This window comes from Ylistrum balloti, unplaced genomic scaffold (assembly GCF_031769215.1).
Source record: "Ylistrum balloti isolate Yb309-2 unplaced genomic scaffold, AGI_CSIRO_Ybal_v1 Utg370924, whole genome shotgun sequence".
Taxonomy (NCBI): Eukaryota; Metazoa; Mollusca; class Bivalvia; order Pectinida; family Pectinidae; genus Ylistrum; species Ylistrum balloti.
In genome coordinates, this window is record NW_026782523.1 from 63,708 (window position 1) to 85,755 (window position 22,048).

General features: G+C 34.1%; 1 protein-coding gene across 1 annotated transcript in view; it reads left to right on the forward strand.

The window, feature by feature from the left end:
- LOC132559489 (insulin-like peptide receptor) overlaps positions 1-22,048 on the forward strand; it is a 70,782-nt gene that overhangs the window by 24,523 nt on the left and 24,211 nt on the right. Inside the window, exons 2-7 of the mRNA XM_060224115.1 lie at positions 4,272-4,817; positions 14,283-14,464; positions 17,978-18,143; positions 18,811-18,909; positions 20,529-20,676; positions 21,161-21,372. Coding sequence (XP_060080098.1) covers positions 4,272-4,817; positions 14,283-14,464; positions 17,978-18,143; positions 18,811-18,909; positions 20,529-20,676; positions 21,161-21,372 — 1,353 coding nt within the window. The remainder of the gene's footprint in view (positions 1-4,271; positions 4,818-14,282; positions 14,465-17,977; positions 18,144-18,810; positions 18,910-20,528; positions 20,677-21,160; positions 21,373-22,048) is intronic.

Genomic DNA, 22,048 nt, shown 5'->3' on the forward strand with positions numbered 1-22,048 from the left:
TTTGTCTCTCTGTCTGACTAGCTGAGCTGTCTTTCTTTGTCTCTCTGTCTGACTAGCTGGCTGTCTTTCTATGTGTGTCTGTCTGACTAGATGAGCTGTCTTTCTTTGTCTCTCTGTCTGACTAGCTGGCTGTCTTTCTGTCCCTCTTGTTATCTTTTTATACCTTTCTGTATGGCAGTCTTCCTACATCTTTCTGCTTGTGTAGCTGTCATGTGTCTTTCTGTTATTCAGGATGTTCTTTTGTATCTCTCTGTCTGTGGAGCTGTCTTCTGAATGTGTCTTTCTGTCTGTGAAGCTGTCCTCTGAATGTGTCTTTCTGTCTGTGAAGCTGTCTTCCTGCATCTCTCTGCCTCTCTAGCTGCCCTGTGTCCTTTGTCCTTTTTTGTGTCCTCTGTCTGGCTGGCTGCCCTGTGAGGCAGTTCTGTCTAGCAGTCCTGTTCTCTTTCTCTCTTGCGATGTTTTGTTGAGGTGGCTGAATCAGTCAGTATTTTATATAAGCTCCCACATCATACTGAATATGTTCTTCTATCATAAGCAGATGAAGGTTAGAACTTATTTGGGATCAGAGGTCAAGGTAAAGAAGGGGGAGGAAGCGGGGACTGATATTATCCCTGTGAGCTCAGAAAGCCTTTTTAACTTATCATATTACATCAAGTGGTATTCATTCTCTGAAGCCTACAGTGATATAGTATTCAGAGGCCCTGTTCCGGCTGTTCAATTTTTCATTCATAAAAGATGTATACTACTGTTGTACATTAACTTGGATCAGTTCTCTATTTGAATATGTAGTGTTATGTGTGTATAGCTGTTAAGACTAGAAAAATATTATTTTATGCGTGTAAAGATGATAGCACCAGCAGAATATAATATTATATATACTCACAAAAATTTCATTAATTTTTAGATTGTGTGTTGTGTGTCTGTTAACAATTTAACACTTTTGACTTCTTCATTAAAACATCTGATCCGATTTCAATGAAATTTTGCAAAAATCTTCCCTGGCCTAAGGTGAACCAAAATTGTGAATTATACAGTCCCCTACCCCAAGGGGCCTGAGGGGCCAAAAGGGGTAAAATTGATTTGGATTTCAAAAATATTCTTCTCAACACCCAGATAAGGTAGAATCAAATACTCTTCATGAATGGAATCATGCTTTACCAAATTGTGAATTCAATAGCCCCAGGGTCTCAAATTTCCCCGTGAGGAAGAGGTAAAGTTTATTATTGTTTATATAGGAGAACTAGATTTTTTAGCATAATTTGTTTAATTCCCATTAGAAATATTTCAAACTTGGTTAGAATTATGAGTGAAGGTTGATAGCTTGATGGTATGCCCATTTTGATCCTGACAGACCCCCAGGGGCTGCTGAACGGGGCCAAAAGTGGTCAAATTGCAATTTTGAGCTTAGCGTTGGTTATTTCCCACTGGAAATAACTTTATAAGAATTATTAGTATAGGATGACAGTTTTGATGTAATGCATGTATTGACTCTATATTCAGTGTCACAATTTCTGTTTCCTGACACTTGATAACAATCCTTTAACCTTTATATTCAATATTACTTCTCTCAGGTGACCATCAAGGTCGTTAGGTCTCTTGTTATTACATATTCATTACTGTAAATGAAGATGTGTCGGCTTCTGTAAAAATTGGCAGAAAGTTTCGTATAATTTGGCAAAATGTATCTGTGTGTTCAATAGTTCCAAATAACACAAGAACAGCACATCATACATTATACCTGACATAATTGCTAGCAAGTTTTGGGTTTTGTAGACAAGAAATGTCAAGGAATTGAGAATTAAAGATTTTTAATCTCAATATTGAAGTATGTTAAATGTAAATTTCTCTATATGAGGTTCCATTATTTTCCTTTACAGAATTGTAAAACATTGCAGTTGATTACAAAAACAATCCTAACATAAACAGCATCTCTAATTTGACTTGTTGGCTGTCACCCAAAATTTAAATACATAAAAATGATACTTAACTGTTTATATTTAAAGTGTGATTGTGTTGAAATGTATTTGTTTTTGCTTGTATTTCATAAATTTAAAGAATTTTCAATACATTTCATTTAAAATTGATAACTTCTTAATACTGGGAGAACACATCTGTCCTGCAGCCATTGAAACTGAAGATAGGGGGCTTTATTGAATAATGTATTGAAGTGTCTCTTTATGTCATTTAAGGTCAAAATAAATGACAACTTCATATCACAATTCTTTGTCATTTACTTGGACTCAAGTGGCATATAGACAGTTCAATGCTTAGGAGGGCATTTATCAATATTGATGGATTTAAGATGCAGTGAATGCCACCAAATGCAGAACCATCATGAAGTCTTTAATGTCAGTACAGAAACGGAAACTGATTACAATGTGACAAAAGTTGAATTCATCATGATACTGTAACTTGGGTACAAACATAACTTTAAATTGTATTAGGTTTTTAATTTCTGCTGAAAAATACTTTTTCATGTATTATGACTGTATCTCAAATGAAATATAAAATTGTGTAAGTTTATTTACCCTTGATTAACTATCTACTCTTTATTGACCCCTGACCTACTCTCTAAATACCCTTAACCTGCTCTTTATTTACCCGACCTACTCTTTATTTACCCTAGACCTGCTCTTTATTTACCCTTGACCTACTCTTTATTTACCCTTGACCTGCTCTTTATTTACCCTAGACCTGCTCTTTATTTACCCTTGACCTACTATTTATTTACCCTTGACCTACTCTTTATTTACCCTTGACCTGCTCTTTCTTTACCCTTGACCTGCTCTTTATTTACCCTTGACCTGCTCTTTATTTACCCTTGACCTGCTCTTTCTTTACCCTTGACCTGCTCTTTCTTTACCCTTGACCTATTCTTTATTTACCCTTGACCTACTCTTTATTTACCCTTGACCTGCTCTTTATTTACCCTTTACCTCATCTTTATTTACCCCTGACCTCATCTTTATTTACCCTTGACCTACTCTTTATTTACCTGTGACCTGCTCTTTATTTACCCTTGACCTACTCTTTATTTACCCTTGACCTGCTCTTTATTTACCCTGTACCTACTCTTTATTTATCCTTGACTTACTAATTATTTACCCTTGACTTACTGTAGATGTTTGAGACATTCCATTTTTGCTTTTTTCAAAGATGAAATATATTTGCGAAATGATTTATGTTGATATTGAAATTTATAGAGAAATTCATGGTCTCTTTAATGATTTCTTTGAAAAATTCATACTTTGCGCTTTTGGTAAAAGAAAGATTTGGACCATATAAACTCCACTTTACAGTGTCAAATCTAGTTAAATCATTTTGGCATATTCTTGTATATTTGTAATTATTATCAAATATATAGTTCAAGTGTATTTCTGTAGGCTCTTTAAATTGAGCATGTAAAGGGGCTGTGGTGGCCAAGTGGTTATGGCGCTCAACCATCCTTATCACTAGCCCTCTAGGTCTAGGGTTTGAGGCAGAGGTAGGACAGTTGTCTTCTCCACCACCCAAATCATTACATGACCCTGGCTGTTAATCAGACTTAAAACAACAATAGACAAACAGACTGAGCATTTCAGTGTTTTTCTGACATTATTGGATTTTTTATATAATGATAACTGAATCATGAAAGATAGTTATTAAAAAATATCTTGAGTTAACAGGGAAGAGTGTGTGAAACCCTTTTGTTACTAACCTAACATTATGGTAATTGATCAATTTATGTTTATTTATCAATATTCAAATTTGTTTTGATAATGTTTCATATTGTGTAAATTGGTATTGTAATGCATATTATTAATGTTGATTTTATCTAGCCTGTTATACCAGTTTATAATTTTGTTTTTGGTTTTTAACATTTAAAAATTTGTCTTCCTTTCAGGGTAATATTGTGTTTCATTTAGTATCTGCATGGCGTTATTTATGAGCTAGGTGCATATTACACTATATTATCATGTAGATGTGTGATATAATGACAAACATTTATGCAGGTACAGCTGTTTTGATAAATTAAACCAATAAAATAATATTATGATTCATAAGATTATCTAGGTATGTGTTCCATTTAGAATTTTCTAGCTCTTTCATTCATACTGTTACAGTAATAAGGAAAAAATCAGGACATTAGGTCGAATACAAAATTATTGTCTTAGCTGCACTCTTTTGTGTTCAATATGAAATTGAATATAAGAAATATTAGTATTAATTTATTAATTGTATGTTTATCAATGCAAACTTAACTTCATATGGTTTATTTTCTATCTTTACAGTTTGTGAAAGCATAGACATTAGGAATTACGTGAAAGATTTCAAGAGGAAGCTGGCCAATTGTACAGTGATTGAAGGTTTTCTTAAAATTGTTCTTATTGAGAAACCAAAACATGGACAATATGATCAACTTAGTTTTCCTGATCTTGTGGAAGTCACTCACTATGTGTTGCTTTACCGAGTGTATGGTCTACGCAGTTTAAGTCAGATCTTCCCTAATCTGGCAGTAATACGAGGACAAGACCTGTTTTATTTCTACTCTCTCGTCATCTATGAGACTATAGACATGGAGGATATTGGATTAATTGGCTTGACAACCATTGAAAGAGGTGCAGTTCGATTGGAGAAGAATCCTAACTTGTGTTATATCGATACCATTGATTGGATGAAAATTGTTCCTTCCATGCAACTGTCAGATCATTACTTTAAGGGAAATAAGTTAACTACGGAATGTGTTAATGTATCTCCAGAAAACTGTCCTGTGACGACTGTTAATGGGAAACGGGAACCCCGAAGTTGGAACTTACATCACTGTCAAAAGCTGTTAGGTAAGTTTACATGTAAATATAGAGGTAAATTTACAAAAGGATTTGCTTAGAAAATGACAAAGAGCAGAAAAATAAAAGAACAACAGTATTTAAAGTGAAAGGTTCATCACTCCAGGTAAGAAATGTGATCTTTTAATTACCCTCTGGGAAAACCATGTCATACAAATCAAGTATGTGTAACCTGAAGATTGGGAAAAGATAGAGTATATGTAAAACATGATCATGACAATGCAATCCTTCAGTGATATTGGAGATGTAGGTTGATCGATCAGTCAATTCAGTATGTAGAAAAGCATAGACTTTAAAAATCAACAACTTCTGGCTATTTTGATATGTAATGCATAACATGTTTACGTTATAATATGGCAATCAGTCCAGTGATTGTTTGTTACTTTCTGAAAAAGGCAATGTACCATTTGTCATGTCACTAAACGCTCGAGAAATTTAGAAAATACTGGAAATTGATACTGAAATAGACTTGTTCATGATGACTGAAGCAGGGATGATCAGGAAGCAATTTCTACATGAATCACAGTATCAAAATCCGGGTACCAATGATTAAAACCTTTTATCTAAAATTCACTAATTGTAAAAAGAGTAAGAATACATTTTGTGTATGTCAAACTTAAAAGGTTTTAACCCTTGAAAAAGATACCAAACTAGTTTATCATTGTATAGACTGAGAACAGAAATTCATTCTGAATATATGGAGTACTGTCTTGTATGTGACTGATTATATTTCACCAGACCAATTTGTTATCTAATTCAGTCTGTAATTGTTAAATAATGAAACAAGTTTTGATATCTTTGTCATGAGAGTTTTCTGGTGTCATTCCTAGGAAATAGAGTTGTTATGTGTGTGAGCTTGACACTCTGCAGTCAGTCTTTCTCCATTTTGTCTCTGTACCAAGTGTCAGTGTGCCATGTAATGAGACTGCTTATTAAAATCTACATAAAAAATCTCAGATGTAGAAAAACACATCAAGTGAAATTAAACTTCTGATTCAGGAGAGAAAAAGCGAGAGCCTGGACAGTAAGCAAGTGTGATAACGCTGTTTGATTCATAGGATACAATTGGAAAGTACCGAATAGATCCAAGTGAAAATTGTTTACAGTTAAAAAGTCAGTATGAAGGCATGCATCTTTGGTTGGAATGACGGTGAAGCATGAAGGAAGATGTCTGCTGTGTTTAATCCGTTATCTCTACCTTGGCTGTATGTGCATCATTGTATACTCTTCACTGCCAGGTCTGGTGTAGGGACCTGTGTGGTGAGTTATACTCGCGAATCTGTCTAAGTCTGGTCTGGTTTAGGGACATCCTTGTATACTTTACTTCCAGCCCAGGCCCGGTCTGGTATAGGGACGTGTGTGGTGAGTTATACTCTTGAGTCTATCTAAGTCTGGTCTGGTTTAGGGACATCCTTGTATACTTGACTTCTAGCCCAGGCCTGGTCTGGTATAGGGACCTGTGTGGTGAGTTATACTCTTGAGTCTGTCTAAGTCTGGTCTGGTTTAGGGACATCCTTGTATACTTTACTTCCAGCCCAGGCCTGGTCTGGTATAGGGACCTGTGTGGTGAGTTATACTTTTGAGTCTGTCTAAGTCTGGTCTGGTTTAGGGACATCCTTGTATACTTTACTTCCATCCCAGGCCAAGTATAGGGACCTGTGTTGAGTTATACTCTGTGTCTAGTCAGACTCGGGGACATACTTGTAAACTGGACCAGCATGGTGAGTTGTGATAAACTTCTAGACTGGTTGGGCTCTTGAGACTTTTATTATTTTGTTCAAGTTGGAAATAAAGTGTTATCTTAGATCCTGGGACATAATGGTATTCAGTCTCATTTTTTACAGTGTTTATGGTCTTCAAATCCATCTTCTAAAGACTTAAGTTAGAGTGTCTATGGACTTCAGATCCATCTTCTTAAGACTTAAGTTAGAGTGTCTATGGACTTCAAATCCATCTTCTAAAGACTTAAGTTAGAGTGTCTATGGACATCAGATCCATCTTCTAAAGAGTTAAGTTAGAGTGTCTATGGACTTCAAATCCATCTTCTGAAGACTTAAGTTAGAGTGTCTATGGACATCAGATCCATCTTCTAAAGACTTAAGTTAGAGTGAATTTCAATTTAAAAAATGTTTAATTAAATCTTGACTGCTTTGGGTAAAAGAAAGAAAAAAAGAACATCTTGCAGTAGCCAGAAAGATTTCGGCACTTCCAGGGAAGTGTTAGCTTTGATGGCAACACAGTTTGGAAATAGCAAGAAGGGAATTATGATGTACAGAAAATGATTTTTATCCGTTAAATAGGAAAACAAGCTATTCACAGGAGGCAATGAATGTTACCGTTTTACTGATTGTATATACAGGATGAGGAAAACTTCGTGCAAGATCAAAGGTCATGTTGTGAGCATTTATTGACCTTATTAATGTACCTTACTTACAAATCATATATCAAGTCCATGAAGCCTTCTCTGTGATGCTGGTTTATGATGTTTGGGCGGTGATGGATACCAAGGTGTGATTCACAGCAGCAGCTTTTGGAGATAGGGATGACACTGGATAAACTCTCTCCAGCAGCAACATGGTATTGTAACTTATCAGGAATGTCCCCACCTTTGTGTTGAGGAGAAAATACACAGTTATACCAGCTGGTCAGTCACAACTATGTACTTTTATACTTTTAATTACTGGCTATATACAGAAGAAATGTATGCTAACATTCCTGTAAAATGGTCATGAATAACTTCACCATTGCCTTTCACCTGGTATTTTGACAAAGGGATTAAATTAGAAACCTAGAGAATATATATGAAATGAAGGAATAATTGGTCAGAATTGTCATTAACATTGAAATGTTAGAAAGTAGTTGATGAAGTACTGTGGCATCTTCATGATAGCAAAATCCAGGTAGACGAGCTATTGTTTACATTAATTAATATCAAGGCATTTTTAAATGAAATAGCAGGTGTACAAACTATTGCAACTTTGATTGACCACTAGATAATACACTTAACAATTTCTAAACTTTTGCTTTTAAATTTCATGATATGTAATGCATCAAATTGACAATATACTGTATAGGTTGAAGTTATTATATACATTTGAATAGCAGCACAGTTGCTATACAGGTGCTTGTAAAGAACTACACAGTTTTCTTTGTGATAAAGAGGGGTGTGTATACTTGGCACAACTGTAAAATATCACACCAGTTGGAGTCAAACATACTATAACTAAATAACTTCAAGAAGACAAACTCACAGCTTCTGTGCTTTATGACTGATTGTATTGCTATCATGCATGTTCTGGCCAAGGATCAGATAGCTGGATGTGTGTGGTTATTGTTTGATGTAATCCCTGTGTCTGGAATGAAAAACAAAAGGATATTTCAGTTTAAGAAGATTCTTGCACTGTTATAATTCAATAAACAGCTGCCTATTTCAAAAAAAAAAAAAAAAAAAGATTCAATCAAATATGAATTCCTGGAATAAAATGAGGTAAATCACTGTTTTGCCTTCAGTACGGGAAAAACAAACAAACAAAAATAATCCAGTAGAAACCAGTTATATAGACATGATAAGCTTTCTCAGAATTGCTGGAGAATAGGTGGTAGAGGAATAAATGTTTACTTCAGTTTAATAACTAGACCCCTACTGTGTAATATTATTTCCATCAATCTGTGGCTAGGACTCCTTTCCAAATATTTGTTTATTTGCCATATCCCACTCTTTCCCTACATCATGATTTATGGCAATATATGTATAAATTTTATGTATTATTGTTATCTGAAGGTGTTGTTGACGAGAGAGTGGACTACTTTACAACTTCTACTGTGTCCAATAACATAAGGCGAGTTTGCTCTGACAAGCACTGGCACTACTACTGTAAATATTTAGAGATACACTGTGTGTATTACATATTTTCTGTCCTGGTCATTCAAAATGGTGATTAGAACAAGATGGATGGTTCCCTCTAGCTACTCTAGCTGCCCTATCTATGTCAACTATAGCACCTGACTTGTTGCCTTTATTGGTAATATGCTACCTGTAGTTCACACCTTGGCTACACCTGAACACCTGATGACAGATGGTTTCTCTGCTGACAGCCTGCAGGTAGATCAGAGGTGTCTTGATCCTTGCCCCAGCTCACTGGCCAGGACTACACAGTTGTATTTGTGATGTCCAGTTCAGGTCAAGCCTATTTCTGTCCTGAAGTTATGTGGAATAATATAAGCACAGAGACCTATGTTTTGTATTTAGCACTCTTGTTGAAGACCATGGATTCCTTGTATTTTATATTGAAAAATGAAAATTAAAAGGAAAAAGAGTTTGATTATTGTATTTCCAACAAATCCATTACTGTTATTTAGAATTAAACATTTTCTTGATTTCTTTAACTGGCACTATTTTCTCTCAAAAATTCAAAATAAGTTGCTATATATTTGTCAGGAATGAATTTGAAAAAGAGCACATTTTGAACAAAGTATTTATATATATATATATATATACACATGAAAGTTACAATTTTGTTGTTTTTGTTATTTTTATGCTACACACATATGCATTCGACAGAATTATTTAGTAGCCTAAGTTGTAAGTTACATTTAAAGTTTTTAAAAACTTTTGATTAAGTTTCCATGGCTAGATGTGTATACTTAAGGGCAAAATTACATACATGTTAATGTTTTAATTAAGCTTACCGACAAAATTTTCAGTAGAAAAACAAAACAAAGTGACTGATTTTGTGCAGGAAGGTATGTAGGACACGGGAGATATACCTGTGTATCTTCAGAAGTTGTTTATTGATATATGGGGCAAAGTGTGAAATGGGCTACATGATAATACTATAAGAAAAACCAACATATTTGAAAACTTAATATATGTATGCGTGTGTGACTGCCTTATGAGGTATGAAATTTATTTTTTGACTGAAAGTAGGACGTATTTCAGTTTAAAATGATTTGTAATGTTATATCTTATGCTTTCATATCCTTTGTTAAGTGTAGTTGTACCTATAGCAGCCAAAGTTGAACTCTTATTATGATGTTTTGTTAAAGTTTTGTTTTGGTGTGGCTGACAAGATTTGGTTTTTAGTGTCAAACCATTTCAGTGTTTTTCTCTTGACAAGGATAATACACAAATTTTGTTATGGTGGATCTCGATAATTAGGACCTGAAATTGAATACTTTACTTGTTACTTGATCATGGAAAAAATGGATATTTGGGGGAAAATCAAGGAAAATTTAATATTGTAACCCCCTTTTCTTTCTTTCTTTTTTTGATTAATCTGGAAATAATCACCATATGTTTTTTCTATCAAACTTTGTGGCAGTTAAATTTCTGAAACATTGTCAAATACAGGATTTTAGCAGTTTTTTCAAGATTCTCATGGATTTTAACTATTCTGGCTGTTCAAAGAGTTTTCTTTTTATTGGGGGTACTGTTGTTGTTTTACATTAAAAAATAGAATTAAAATCTCTAGAAATTTTATTTAAAACAGTGTATTGCTTTACACATAGAGCCTCAGTTTTGTAGGGTGGTGATTATAGTGATGATGAATAGAAAGGCAGGAGGATGCCCCAACACAATACCTAGACTTCATATAGTTTGATAGTAACACATACATGTACCATTTATACTTATAAAACCCTCCCATACTGTAAAAATTAGTGTTAAAATTTGAAGAGGACTTGTACATGAATTTTGTGTGGCTTACTATTTTAAAGTTGATTAATCTGATGGGATAGCTCAATGGTAACATATTTGCCTCTTACTAAGATATCCAGGGTTTGATTCCCTAAATGACATGAACATAAAGAGGGTCATTCGCCCAATTACGTGGATTTTCCCTGAGTGAATCCTTCTTCTGTAGTGAGTACAACCCCATGGACTTCAATCCAGCCGACAAGCATAATTTAGATTATACATGTTATGCAAAAATAAAGAAGAGGGCTAGTTTATGGACAGGGGTTTATTTGTGGTAAAGTAAAGAGGATATAGCATAGTACCATCTTTGACATCAGTAGCAGCATACAAAATAAGCTACACATGAACACATGATAAACTGGTAGAATTTAACAAATCCTTTTACAAACTCCTGTTTCCTTGATTGAAGGCCCCTGAAGTGTTTTAGTAATACTAGGAAATAATAGTATGCTGTTTTCAACATATGTAACAGATGTTGATTTCCTTGTTGATCACCATGGTTCAACAATTTCCTTTAACAATTAAGTACAAAGCAATTAAAATGAGAAAATGGGGGAAATAAATTAATGATAATTATGAAAAAATATAAGGAGAAATATTGTGCTGTTAAAAGGACTTGTTGATCTTGATGTGCTATTTGGAATTCCATTTCTTTCAAATTGACATGAACATATAGTATAAAGTACTCTAGATACAAATGGTTTTACAGTTGATACACATACCAACAGAGATCAGCTTAAAAACACTACATTATAGCTTTGTTCACCTGGTCAGGTGTGTACTGGAATATTTTCTGAGTTATATTCTCACAGTCCTACAAACATCCCACCAAATGATCAGCTTATAATTATCTCTATATACGACTTACAATTTGTTTTGATACATGTATAGCAATAACTGAATACACCTTATATACACACCTACATTTTTTCTGCATACCTGGACTGTATACCACAGTCAGTACATACCAGTAAAGGAAGTCTGTGTATTCTCTGTCCAGGTAAACTTCACGCCTGACTGTACTTTGGAAAAACATGTACAAGGGACCTGAGTGTGACCTTGACCTTAGCTTTGTTTATAATCATAAAATGTGACTTTATGATAGTTGGCAATCACTGCTAGCTAATGGCTGTATGGTGCAACTGATCTGTTTACCTGGGGATAGGGGACACAGTATTACACAGTCCTTACAAAGATAACACTATCAGATCAGTGAGAGATACACTGTAGTACACAGAATATACAGAGATATCCCTGTCAGATCCATGAGGAGTATAGTGTAATACACAGAATATACAGAGATATCCCTGTCAGATCCATGAGGGGTATAGTGTAATACACAGAATATACAGAGATATCCCTGTCAGATCCATGAGGGGTATAGTGTTATACACAGAGATATCCCTGTCAGATCCATGAGAGGTATAGTGTTATACACAGAGATATCCCTGTCAGATCCATGAGAGGTATAGTGTTATACACAGAATATACAGAGATATCCCTGTCAGATCCATGAGGGGTATAGTGTAATACACAGAATATACAGAGATATCCCTGTCAGATCCATGAGGGGTATAGTGTTATACACAGAGATATCCCTGTCAGATCCATGAGGGGTATAGTGTTATACACAGAATATACAGAGATATCCCTGTCAGATCCATGAGGGGTATAGTGTAATACACAGAATATACAGAGATATCCCTGTCAGATCCATGAGGGGTATAGTGTTATACACAGAATATACAGAGATATCCCTGTCAGATCCATGAGGGGTATAGTGTTATACACAGAATATACAGAGATATCCCTGTCAGATCCATGAGGGGTATAGTGTTACACACAGAGATATCCCTGTCAGATCCATGAGGGGTATAGTGTTATACACAGAGATATCCCTGTCAGATCCATGAGGGGTATAGTGTTATACACAGAATTTACAGAGATATCCCTGTCAGATCCATGAGGGGTATAGTGTTATACAAAGAATATACAGAGATATCCCTGTCAGATCCATGAGGGGTATAGTGTTATACACAGAGATATCCCTGTCAGATCCATGAGGGGTATAGTGTTATACACAGAATATACAGAGATATCCCTGTCAGATCCATGAGGGGTATAGTATTATACACAGAAGATACAGATATCCCTGTCAGATCCATGAGGGGCATAGTGTTATACACAGAATATACAGGGGGTTAACTGTCATACACTGACCTCACACAGATATCCCTTTCAAACTTGTAAGGAATATATTGTAATACCGAAATTAAACAGAGATATTTGTGTTAAATGTATAAGGGGTATACTGTCATACACTGATTTTATAGCGATATCCCTGACTTATACATGTGTGCATTATATACAAATGAGCGGTTTCCACATTCTGTCTTGAGAGATATTCTTCAGGTTGTACAGTAATAATATACTACATGAGTCAATGATGTTGTCAAAATATACATTAACAAACAGGTTGTATGTTTTTCTTGAGCTGTAAGTCCATATTTGGAAATCATGTAAACTGGTTTACTTGTTCAACTGGTTTTAGATTTAGTATGATTACTGCATTTACAAATGTGCAGTATTCGGTTCACATATCATTAATTCTTGGTGTAAAACTGTCCATTAACTGAGAATTTATGCAGCGTGATACCTTAAGTAGATATTGCATTATCATGGGTTACTTTAAAAAAGATGAGCTACAACAGTATTCATGGATGATAGAGTCATATGAATTTGAAAGAGTTGTATTGTTGTAATGCAATACTTGTAACTTTGTTACGTGCGCTGTCTTGTATGAAAATACTGTAAAACTAAAGGTTATCACTGATGAGAAGGAGCTGCATCATTGTGTAGATTATAGGACATTTTTTTCAGTTTTGACAATGATGGACTATATTTCTGATTGATTCAGGGTTCATTAACATAATTTTCATCTGTTGACAAAAAACGGTGGAGCTGTCACAGGATGGAGGGTGGGCGTATTCTGTTCAATCCTCTGAGCTGGCTCAATATCATTAGCTTAGAAATACACAGCAATAAATTTAACTTTTTATCAAAATGAAATCCTGTAAGTTGAAGACATGTGGAATAACAAAGCCATTGATGGTCTTAAATACAATGTCTGCATTAATCAAATAAAATTGCCAGAGTCCTTCATTCAAAATGTATGTATATATCTGTCATATTATGGGGATTTGAGAGAAGATAAAAAGATATCTCTGGAAACTGAATGGAAATTATTGCTCAAGTTATAACTTCTGTTATTAAGTACTTTAACAAATGGTTTATTTCATGACTAGAAGGATACAAATCTTATTTTAGGAAAAAATGTCTTATTATCATTAGAGCTTTTATTGGAAATTATAATTCTGATATTGTCAACATCAATTGATGTTTGGATCTGTACAAGATCAAATATAAGTACTGCTGATTATAAAAGAAATATTTCCAGACCTGGATGATAGATGTAACATTGATAGAGTCATAGAATTACTATAGAATTCCTGATAGCTTTGAGCCAAGGCTTTATTTCCAAACTATTTCCAACATGCAGTCAGTAACTAAAGATATAATAAATTATTGTATAAATTCAGAATATTGCTGTTCTAAATGATATTTTCCTGTATATTGAGCATGTGAAGAAAATAATTTTGAAGATGTTTGGGGACACTACCCTTTATCAGTCACTTAAGAATATTGCTGATGGTTACCTGTGTTTTAATTTTATGTTATTAAATTGATTATTTATTTTGCAGACTGTCCTAAAGGGAGTAACTGTCCCAGTGGGATGTGCTTTGAAGGTCAATGCTGTGACTCCAAGTGTTTGGGAGGGTGTTATGGACCTAAGACCTCCCAATGCATCGCCTGCAAGAATGTAATGGACAGCACCCAGGGTTATTCCCAATGTATTGATCACTGTTCACCGGGCACCTACAAGGTAAAACCTGGTCAATCAAAACAGTCACCAAAGGTCAGGTTCAAAATACCACAGATAAATAGCTTGGAAACATGTCTATCATAGCCTTTCATAGAAGCTTTTTCTTCTCTCAAATGTCTGGTACATGATAACAGAAAACCTATCAGAAATATCTCTTATTTTCTGAAAGTTTTCAAAATGTTTTGATTACTGCCCAGATGTAATCGTAGTGTCTGTCTCTGCCCATGCTCTGTGCTATGCAATCAGTTGCTGTACACATGGTTTCTAGAAAAAGACTACAACTTTTCAGCCCTTAGGATTTAATCTTAACTTGGTCAGACGAGCAGCCATGAAATCCAATGAAAATAAATCCCTGTGGAAAATCAATAAGTTTACAGGGTATAAACACCTCAACTCCTATCAGACTTGTCAAATTTAATATTGTTTTATAGATAAATGAGTATTATTGCTGTTGTAGTTTCACAATCGTCGCTGCCTCAGACTTTGTCAAATTTAATATTGTTTTATCGATAAACAAGAGTATTATTGCTATTGTAGGTTCACAATCGTCGCTGTCTCAGACTTGTCAAATTTAATATTGTTTTATAGATAAACAAGAGTATTATTGCTGTTGTAGGTTCACAATCGTCGCTGCCACAGACTTTGTCAAATTTAATATTGTTTTATAGATAAATGAGTATTATTGCTGTTGTAGTTTCACAATCGTCGCTGCCTCAGACTTTGTCAAATTTAATATTGTTTTATCGATAAATGAGTATTATTGCTGTTGTAGGTTCACAATCGTCGCTGTCTCAGACTGTGTCAAATTTAATATTGTTTTATAGATAAACAAGAGTATTATTGCTGTTGTAGGTTCACAATCGTCGCTGCCTCAGACTTGTCAAATTTAATAATGTTATATAGATAAATGAGTATTATTGCTGTTGTAGGTTCACAATCGTCGCTGCCTCAGACTTGTCAAATTTAATATTGTTTTATCGATAAACAAGAGTATTATTGCTATTGTAGGTTCACAATCGTCGCTGCCTCAGACTTGTCAAATTTAATATTGTTTTATAGATAAACAAGAGTATTATTGCTGTTGTAGGTTCACAATCGTCGCTGCCTCAGACTTGTCAAATTTAATAATGTTTTATAGATAAACAAGAGTATTATTGCTGTTGTAGGTTCACAATCGTCGCTGCCACAGACTTTGTCAAATTTAATATTGTTTTATAGATAAACAAGAGTATTATTGCTGTTGTAGGTTCACAATCGTCGCTGCCTCAGACTTGTCAAATTTAATAATGTTATATAGATAAATGAGTATTATTGCTGTTGTAGGTTCACAATCGTCGCTGCCTCAGACTTGTCAAATTTAATATTGTTTTATAGATAAACAAGAGTATTATTGCTGTTGTAGGTTCACAATCGTCGCTGCCTCAGACTTGTCAAATTTAATAATGTTATATAGATAAATGAGTATTATTGCTGTTGTAGGTTCACAATCGTCGCTGCCTCAGACTTGTCAAATTTAATATTGTTTTATAGATAAACAAGAGTATTATTGCTGTTGTAGGTTCACAATCGTCGCTGTCTCAGACTTGTCAAATTTAATAATGTTTTAAAGATAAATTAGTATTATTGCTGTTGTAGGTTCACAATCGTCGCTGTCTCAGACTTTGTCAAATTTAATATTGTTTTATAGATAAACAAGAGTATTATTGCTGTTGTAGGTTCACAATCGTCGCTGACTCAGACTTGTCAAATTTAATAATATTTTAAAGATAAATGAGTACTATTGCTGTTGTAGGTTCACAATCGTCGCTGCCTCAGACTTGTCAAATTTAATATTGTTTTATAGATAAACAAGAGTATTATTGCTGTTGTAGGTTCACAATCGTCGCTGCCTCAGACTTGTCAAATTTAATATTGTTTTATAGATAAACAAGAGTATTATTGCTGTTGTAGGTTCACAATCGTCGCTGCCTCAGACTTGTCAAATTTAATAATGTTTTAAAGATAAATGAGTATTATTGCTGTTGTAGGTTCACAATCGTCGCTGCCTCAGACTTGTCAAATTTAATAATGTTTTAAAGATAAATGAGTATTATTGCTGTTGTAGGTTCACAATCGTCGCTGCCTCAGACTTGTCAAATTTAATAATGTTTTAAAGATAAATGAGTATTATTGCTGTTGTAGGTTCACAATCGTCGCTGCCTCAGACTTTGTCAAATTTAATATTGTTTTATAGATAAACAAGAGTATTATTGCTGTTGTAGGTTCACAATCGTCGCTGCCTCAGACTTGTCAAATTTAATAATATTTTAAAGATAAATGAGTACTATTGCTGTTGTAGGTTCACAATCGTCGCTGCCTCAGACTTGTCAAATTTAATATTGTTTTATAGATAAACAAGAGTATTATTGCTGTTGTAGGTTCACAATCGTCGCTGCCTCAGACTTGTCAAATTTAATATTGTTTTATAGATAAACAAGAGTATTATTGCTGTTGTAGGTTCACAATCGTCGCTGTCTCAGACTTTGTCAAATTTAATATTGTTTTATAGATAAACAAGAGTATTATTGCTGTTGTAGGTTCACAATCGTCGCTGCCTCAGACTTGTCAAATTTAATAATGTTTTATAGATAAATGAGTACTATTGCTGTTGTAGGTTCACAATCGTCGCTGCCTCAGACTTGTCAAATTTAATATTGTTTTATAGATAAACAAGAGTATTATTGCTGTTGTAGGTTCACAATCGTCGCTGCCTCAGACTTTGTCAAATTTAATAATGTTTTAAAGATAAATGAGTATTATTGCTGTTGTAGGTTCACAATCGTCGCTGCCTCAGACTTGTCAAATTTAATAATGTTATATAGATAAATGAGTATTATTGCTGTTGTAGGTTCACAATCGTCGCTGCCTCAGACTTTGTCAAATTTAATATTGTTTTATCGATAAACAAGAGTATTATTGCTGTTGTAGGTTCACAATCGTCGCTGCCTCAGACTTGTCAAATTTAATAATGTTTTAAAGATAAATGAGTATTATTGCTGTTGTAGGTTCACAATCGTCGCTGCCTCAGACTTTGTCAAATTTAATATTGTTTTATAGATAAATGAGTATTATTGCTGTTGTAGGTTCACAATCGTCGCTGCCTCAGACTTGTCAAATTTAATAATGTTATATAGATAAATGAGTATTATTGCTGTTGTAGGTTCACAATCGTCGCTGCCTCAGACTTGTCAAATTTAATAATGTTATATAGATAAATGAGTATTATTGCTGTTGTAGGTTCACAATCGTCGCTGCCTCAGACTTTGTCAAATTTAATATTGTTTTATAGATAAACAAGAGTATTATTGCTGTTGTAGGTTCACAATCGTCGCTGCCTCAGACTTGTCAAATTTAATAATGTTTTATAGATAAATGAGTATTATTGCTGTTGTAGGTTCACAATCGTCGCTGCCTCAGACTTGTCAGATTTTATATTTTTTTTATACATTAACAAGAATATTATTGCTGTTGTAGGTTCACAACCGTCGCTGCCTCTTGGACAAAGAATGCATGAGTATGAAAATGTATCTGGTGCCATTTACAAACACAACAGCAGCTGAGTGTGCCCCACACTGCCCTGCTGGAATGAGCGTCAACAATGTATCCAAGTGTGAAATATGCGAAGGAAGATGTCCAAAAGGTTGCTTATAACCACAATATCATTTTTATGAAATCATTTATATATTTATTGGATCAGAAAAGGATTCTATCATTCTTTTCAGTAATTCTTATATACCATGCTGCAGAAAGCCCAGGAGGGGAGTTGGGGCAGTACATCTTATTACAAGTTAACTAGATGGGCTTATTATTATTACCCTGCTGTAGTACACAGAGGGAGTAGGGAGGGCAATCATCTTACAGCAAGTTAGGGGTGGGCTTATTATTACAGGACAGTATTTGTCTTTCTGTAGTCCAGGGTGGCAATCATCTTACAGCAAGTTAGGGGTGGGCTTATTATTACAGGACAGTATTTGTCTTTCTGTAGTCCAGGGTGGCAATCATCTTACAGCAAGTTAGGGGTGGGCTTATTATTACAGGACAGTATTTATCCTTCTGTAGTCCAAGGGTTGGGGAGTGGGAGCATACGTAGTGGTAGAAGTTATTTCATGCCATTGAAGCTATATTATTATGGAACAACAATAAATATAAACGTGCACGGGTTTTTTGCCAGATGATTACTTTTGTGATATTTCAAAAGATTTAATTGATAAATGATGATAAACGAAGTCTGTTGTCTGATCTGGTATGATTGTTTATAATAGCATGACTGGATTAGTAGGTTTTACTGGTGTTGTTCAATTTAACAGTCTGCCCACCCATGAGAGTTGACAGCGTAGATTCAGCTCAAAATCTCAAGGGATGCACATACATCAAAGGAGCCTTGGAAATCCGCATCAGCTCTGGAAGTGAGTACAACAATAATCAGACATCTCCAAAATCTTCTAAGGGTTGTAAACAGGGTTAACCACTAGCAATTCTGGCTAATATAGTGCTTTTCCAATAGGACAGTTATTTCTCATTTATTTACTCATGTATTATACTTACAATTAAGTATGTATTGATAAACATTAGAGATCTGTCTTGATTCAAGAATATTAATATTGTAGATATCTGTCTTTAATAAAACATATCAACAGAAGACATGGTTCTTAAGTCAAGCCTATTGGTATTGATATCTCACATTCGACATGTCTTCATTTACACCTATTGGTATTGATACCTCACATTAGACATGTCTTCATTTACACCTATTGGTATTGATATCTCACATAAGACATGTCTTCATTTACACCTATTGGTATTGATATCTTACATAAGACATGTCTTCATTTACACCTATTTGTATTGATATCTAACATTAGACATGTCTTCATTTACACCTATGGGTATTGATATCTCACATAAGACATGTCTTCATTTACACCTATTGGTATTGATATCTTACATAAGACATGTCTTCATTTACACCTATTTGTATTGATATCTAACATTAGACATGTCTTCATTTACACCTATTGGTATTGGTGTCTTCATTTATGTTTATTATATATACATCAGAGATGATACTGTATGTATGAAATTAGTGTTCACAGAATTAATATAATCTTCTGTAATATGAAGAATAGATATTTTGTTTGTCAGATCAGCTAAACCTGCAGAACAGCAACTATCCCAAATAAGGTTTAAGGTTGTAGGGCTAGGATAAATAAAAGTATGTTTTATGTTTATATAGTAAAAATGTAAAAAGTCAACTACAAGTATATAGTGTTAAAATTTTTCATGACCTGTTTCTAGTTTGTTCCAAATCAGCACCAACTCTTGTGACTTCATTCTTGGAAAGTTTGACAAAATCTAACGGAACCTTTAGCTATGAGAATTTCTTAGATAAGTTCTGTTATCAAAAAGCTAAGGTCAAGGTCATTGTTACTGTATAGAGATATATGTCAAACAATGACAAGGTCACTGTTACTGTAGAGAGATATATGTCAATAATGACAAGGTCATTGTTACTGTATAGAGATATGTCAATAATGACAAGGTCACTGTTACTGTAGAGAGATATATGTCAATAATGACAAGGTCACTGTTACTGTAGAGAGATATGTCAATAATGACAAGGTCACTGTTACTGTAGAGAGATATATGTCAATAATGACAAGGTCACTGTTACTGTAGAGAGATATGTCAGTAATGACAAGGTCACTGTTACTGTAGAGAGTTATGTGTCAATAATGACAAGGTCATTGTTACTGTATAGAGATATGTCAATAATGACAAGGTCATTGTTACTGTATAGAGATATGTCAATAATGACAAGGTCACTGTTACTGTAGAGAGATATATGTCAATAATGACAAGGTCACTGTTACTGTAGACAGATATATACATACTATATCTGTATAGAGGTATATGTCACACAATGATACAATTTACATGGGAGCAAGAGAGTTCACCAGGTATATTAAGCCAAATAAATGTAATATTGAAGATTTTGTTTCTCAGTGTTTTGTTTAATCTTCTCTAGGCAACATCGCTGTGGAACTGGAAGAAAATCTTGGACAGATTGAGGAAGTGATGACATATGTGTGGATCCATGCTTCCCATGCCCTTCTGTCTCTAAACTTCTTTAGGAACCTTAAGAGAATACGTGGCATGACCCTGTACAATGCTAAGTAAGCTGTTGTAGTAATGTTTCTGTACCTCCTGGATGGATGGAAGGTTTTAATACATAAGGAGATTTCCCCAGTATTTAGTGTTTCATTAGACAACATCATTTCTATGGGAAAGATCATGACAACAACACATCTACTTCATCCTTAATATTAACAATTCAGATTTTGTATTTAAATTTTTTACAATAATTCTCTATTTTTGGTTATAAAATTATTTTTCTGCTTTTAATGGGGAGATAACAATATTTTCCTAATTCACAGCACATTGTTGATAGCATTGTTAATAGAAGATAGAAAAAAAATCTGATTCGTGATGGCCTGTGTCATGGCCTTTTGTGTACACCAGTTTGAAACATGTCATCAGATGAAACAAAATATTTTTGATGGGGAATGGAATATTTTTTTTCAAGAAGATGCATTTCCACAGTTCATGATTTCTTCTGTGTAAGTCCAACTAATGTAATATGCTTTTGTTCTTTTTCAGATATGCCTTAATGGTGAATGACAACAACAATCTTGAAAACTTGTTTCCTGAAAAAACCAAAAATAACTTAGAAATTCTAAATGGCAGCATGTTCTTCCATTTTAATCGCAAACTTTGCTACAACAAGATAATGGATCTCCTTAGCTCTGTGACAATGAACTCCACAGCTGACAACGACATCTCGGAAACAAACAACGGAAATCAGATGCCTTGTACGTCTAGTTGTGAACTCTCATGTGTAGTATCCACCATTAATAACTGTAAAATTAAGCTTAAAGAATCTTTTTAGCAGAAATCAAAGCAAATCTGTTACGAAGATATTTTTAAAGATAAATAGCAATACAGATTTCTAAATTTAGAATTCATGTGGGTCTTGTATCATTGGGATCTCTTCATATAGATTGATATAGATTTGAAGCGATTTACTGTCAGATATTTTGACTCAGAATGCCTTGTCAATTCAGTTGTCTGGATGACATATGATGAAAAGTTAGATTTTGGCTACAAAGCCATCATTTACATCACCTATTATCACTTGAAATAAATATTTCGTAAGATTTTCTTTCAAAAATGTTTATGTAAAAAGACATGTTGTCGTCCTGTTTTGGGTAATTTCTTGATAATAATTTTTAAAAATTTTTTTTTTTCCCAGGATAAGCTTTTGAAAATGAATATTGTTTTCTTGAAAATGATAATTCCTATATTTCTGGATTTTATTTCTATTATTATTCTTATTATTGTGATGTAATGTTGCCCTTCTCCCTTAGTCAATAGACCCGAGAATACATATCTATTTTATTGTTTCATACTTATGACATCAGTACAATTTAAAGCTTTTAGTTAGCATGATCTATATATGTAGTAATATGTATTTATCTCTGCCCTTCT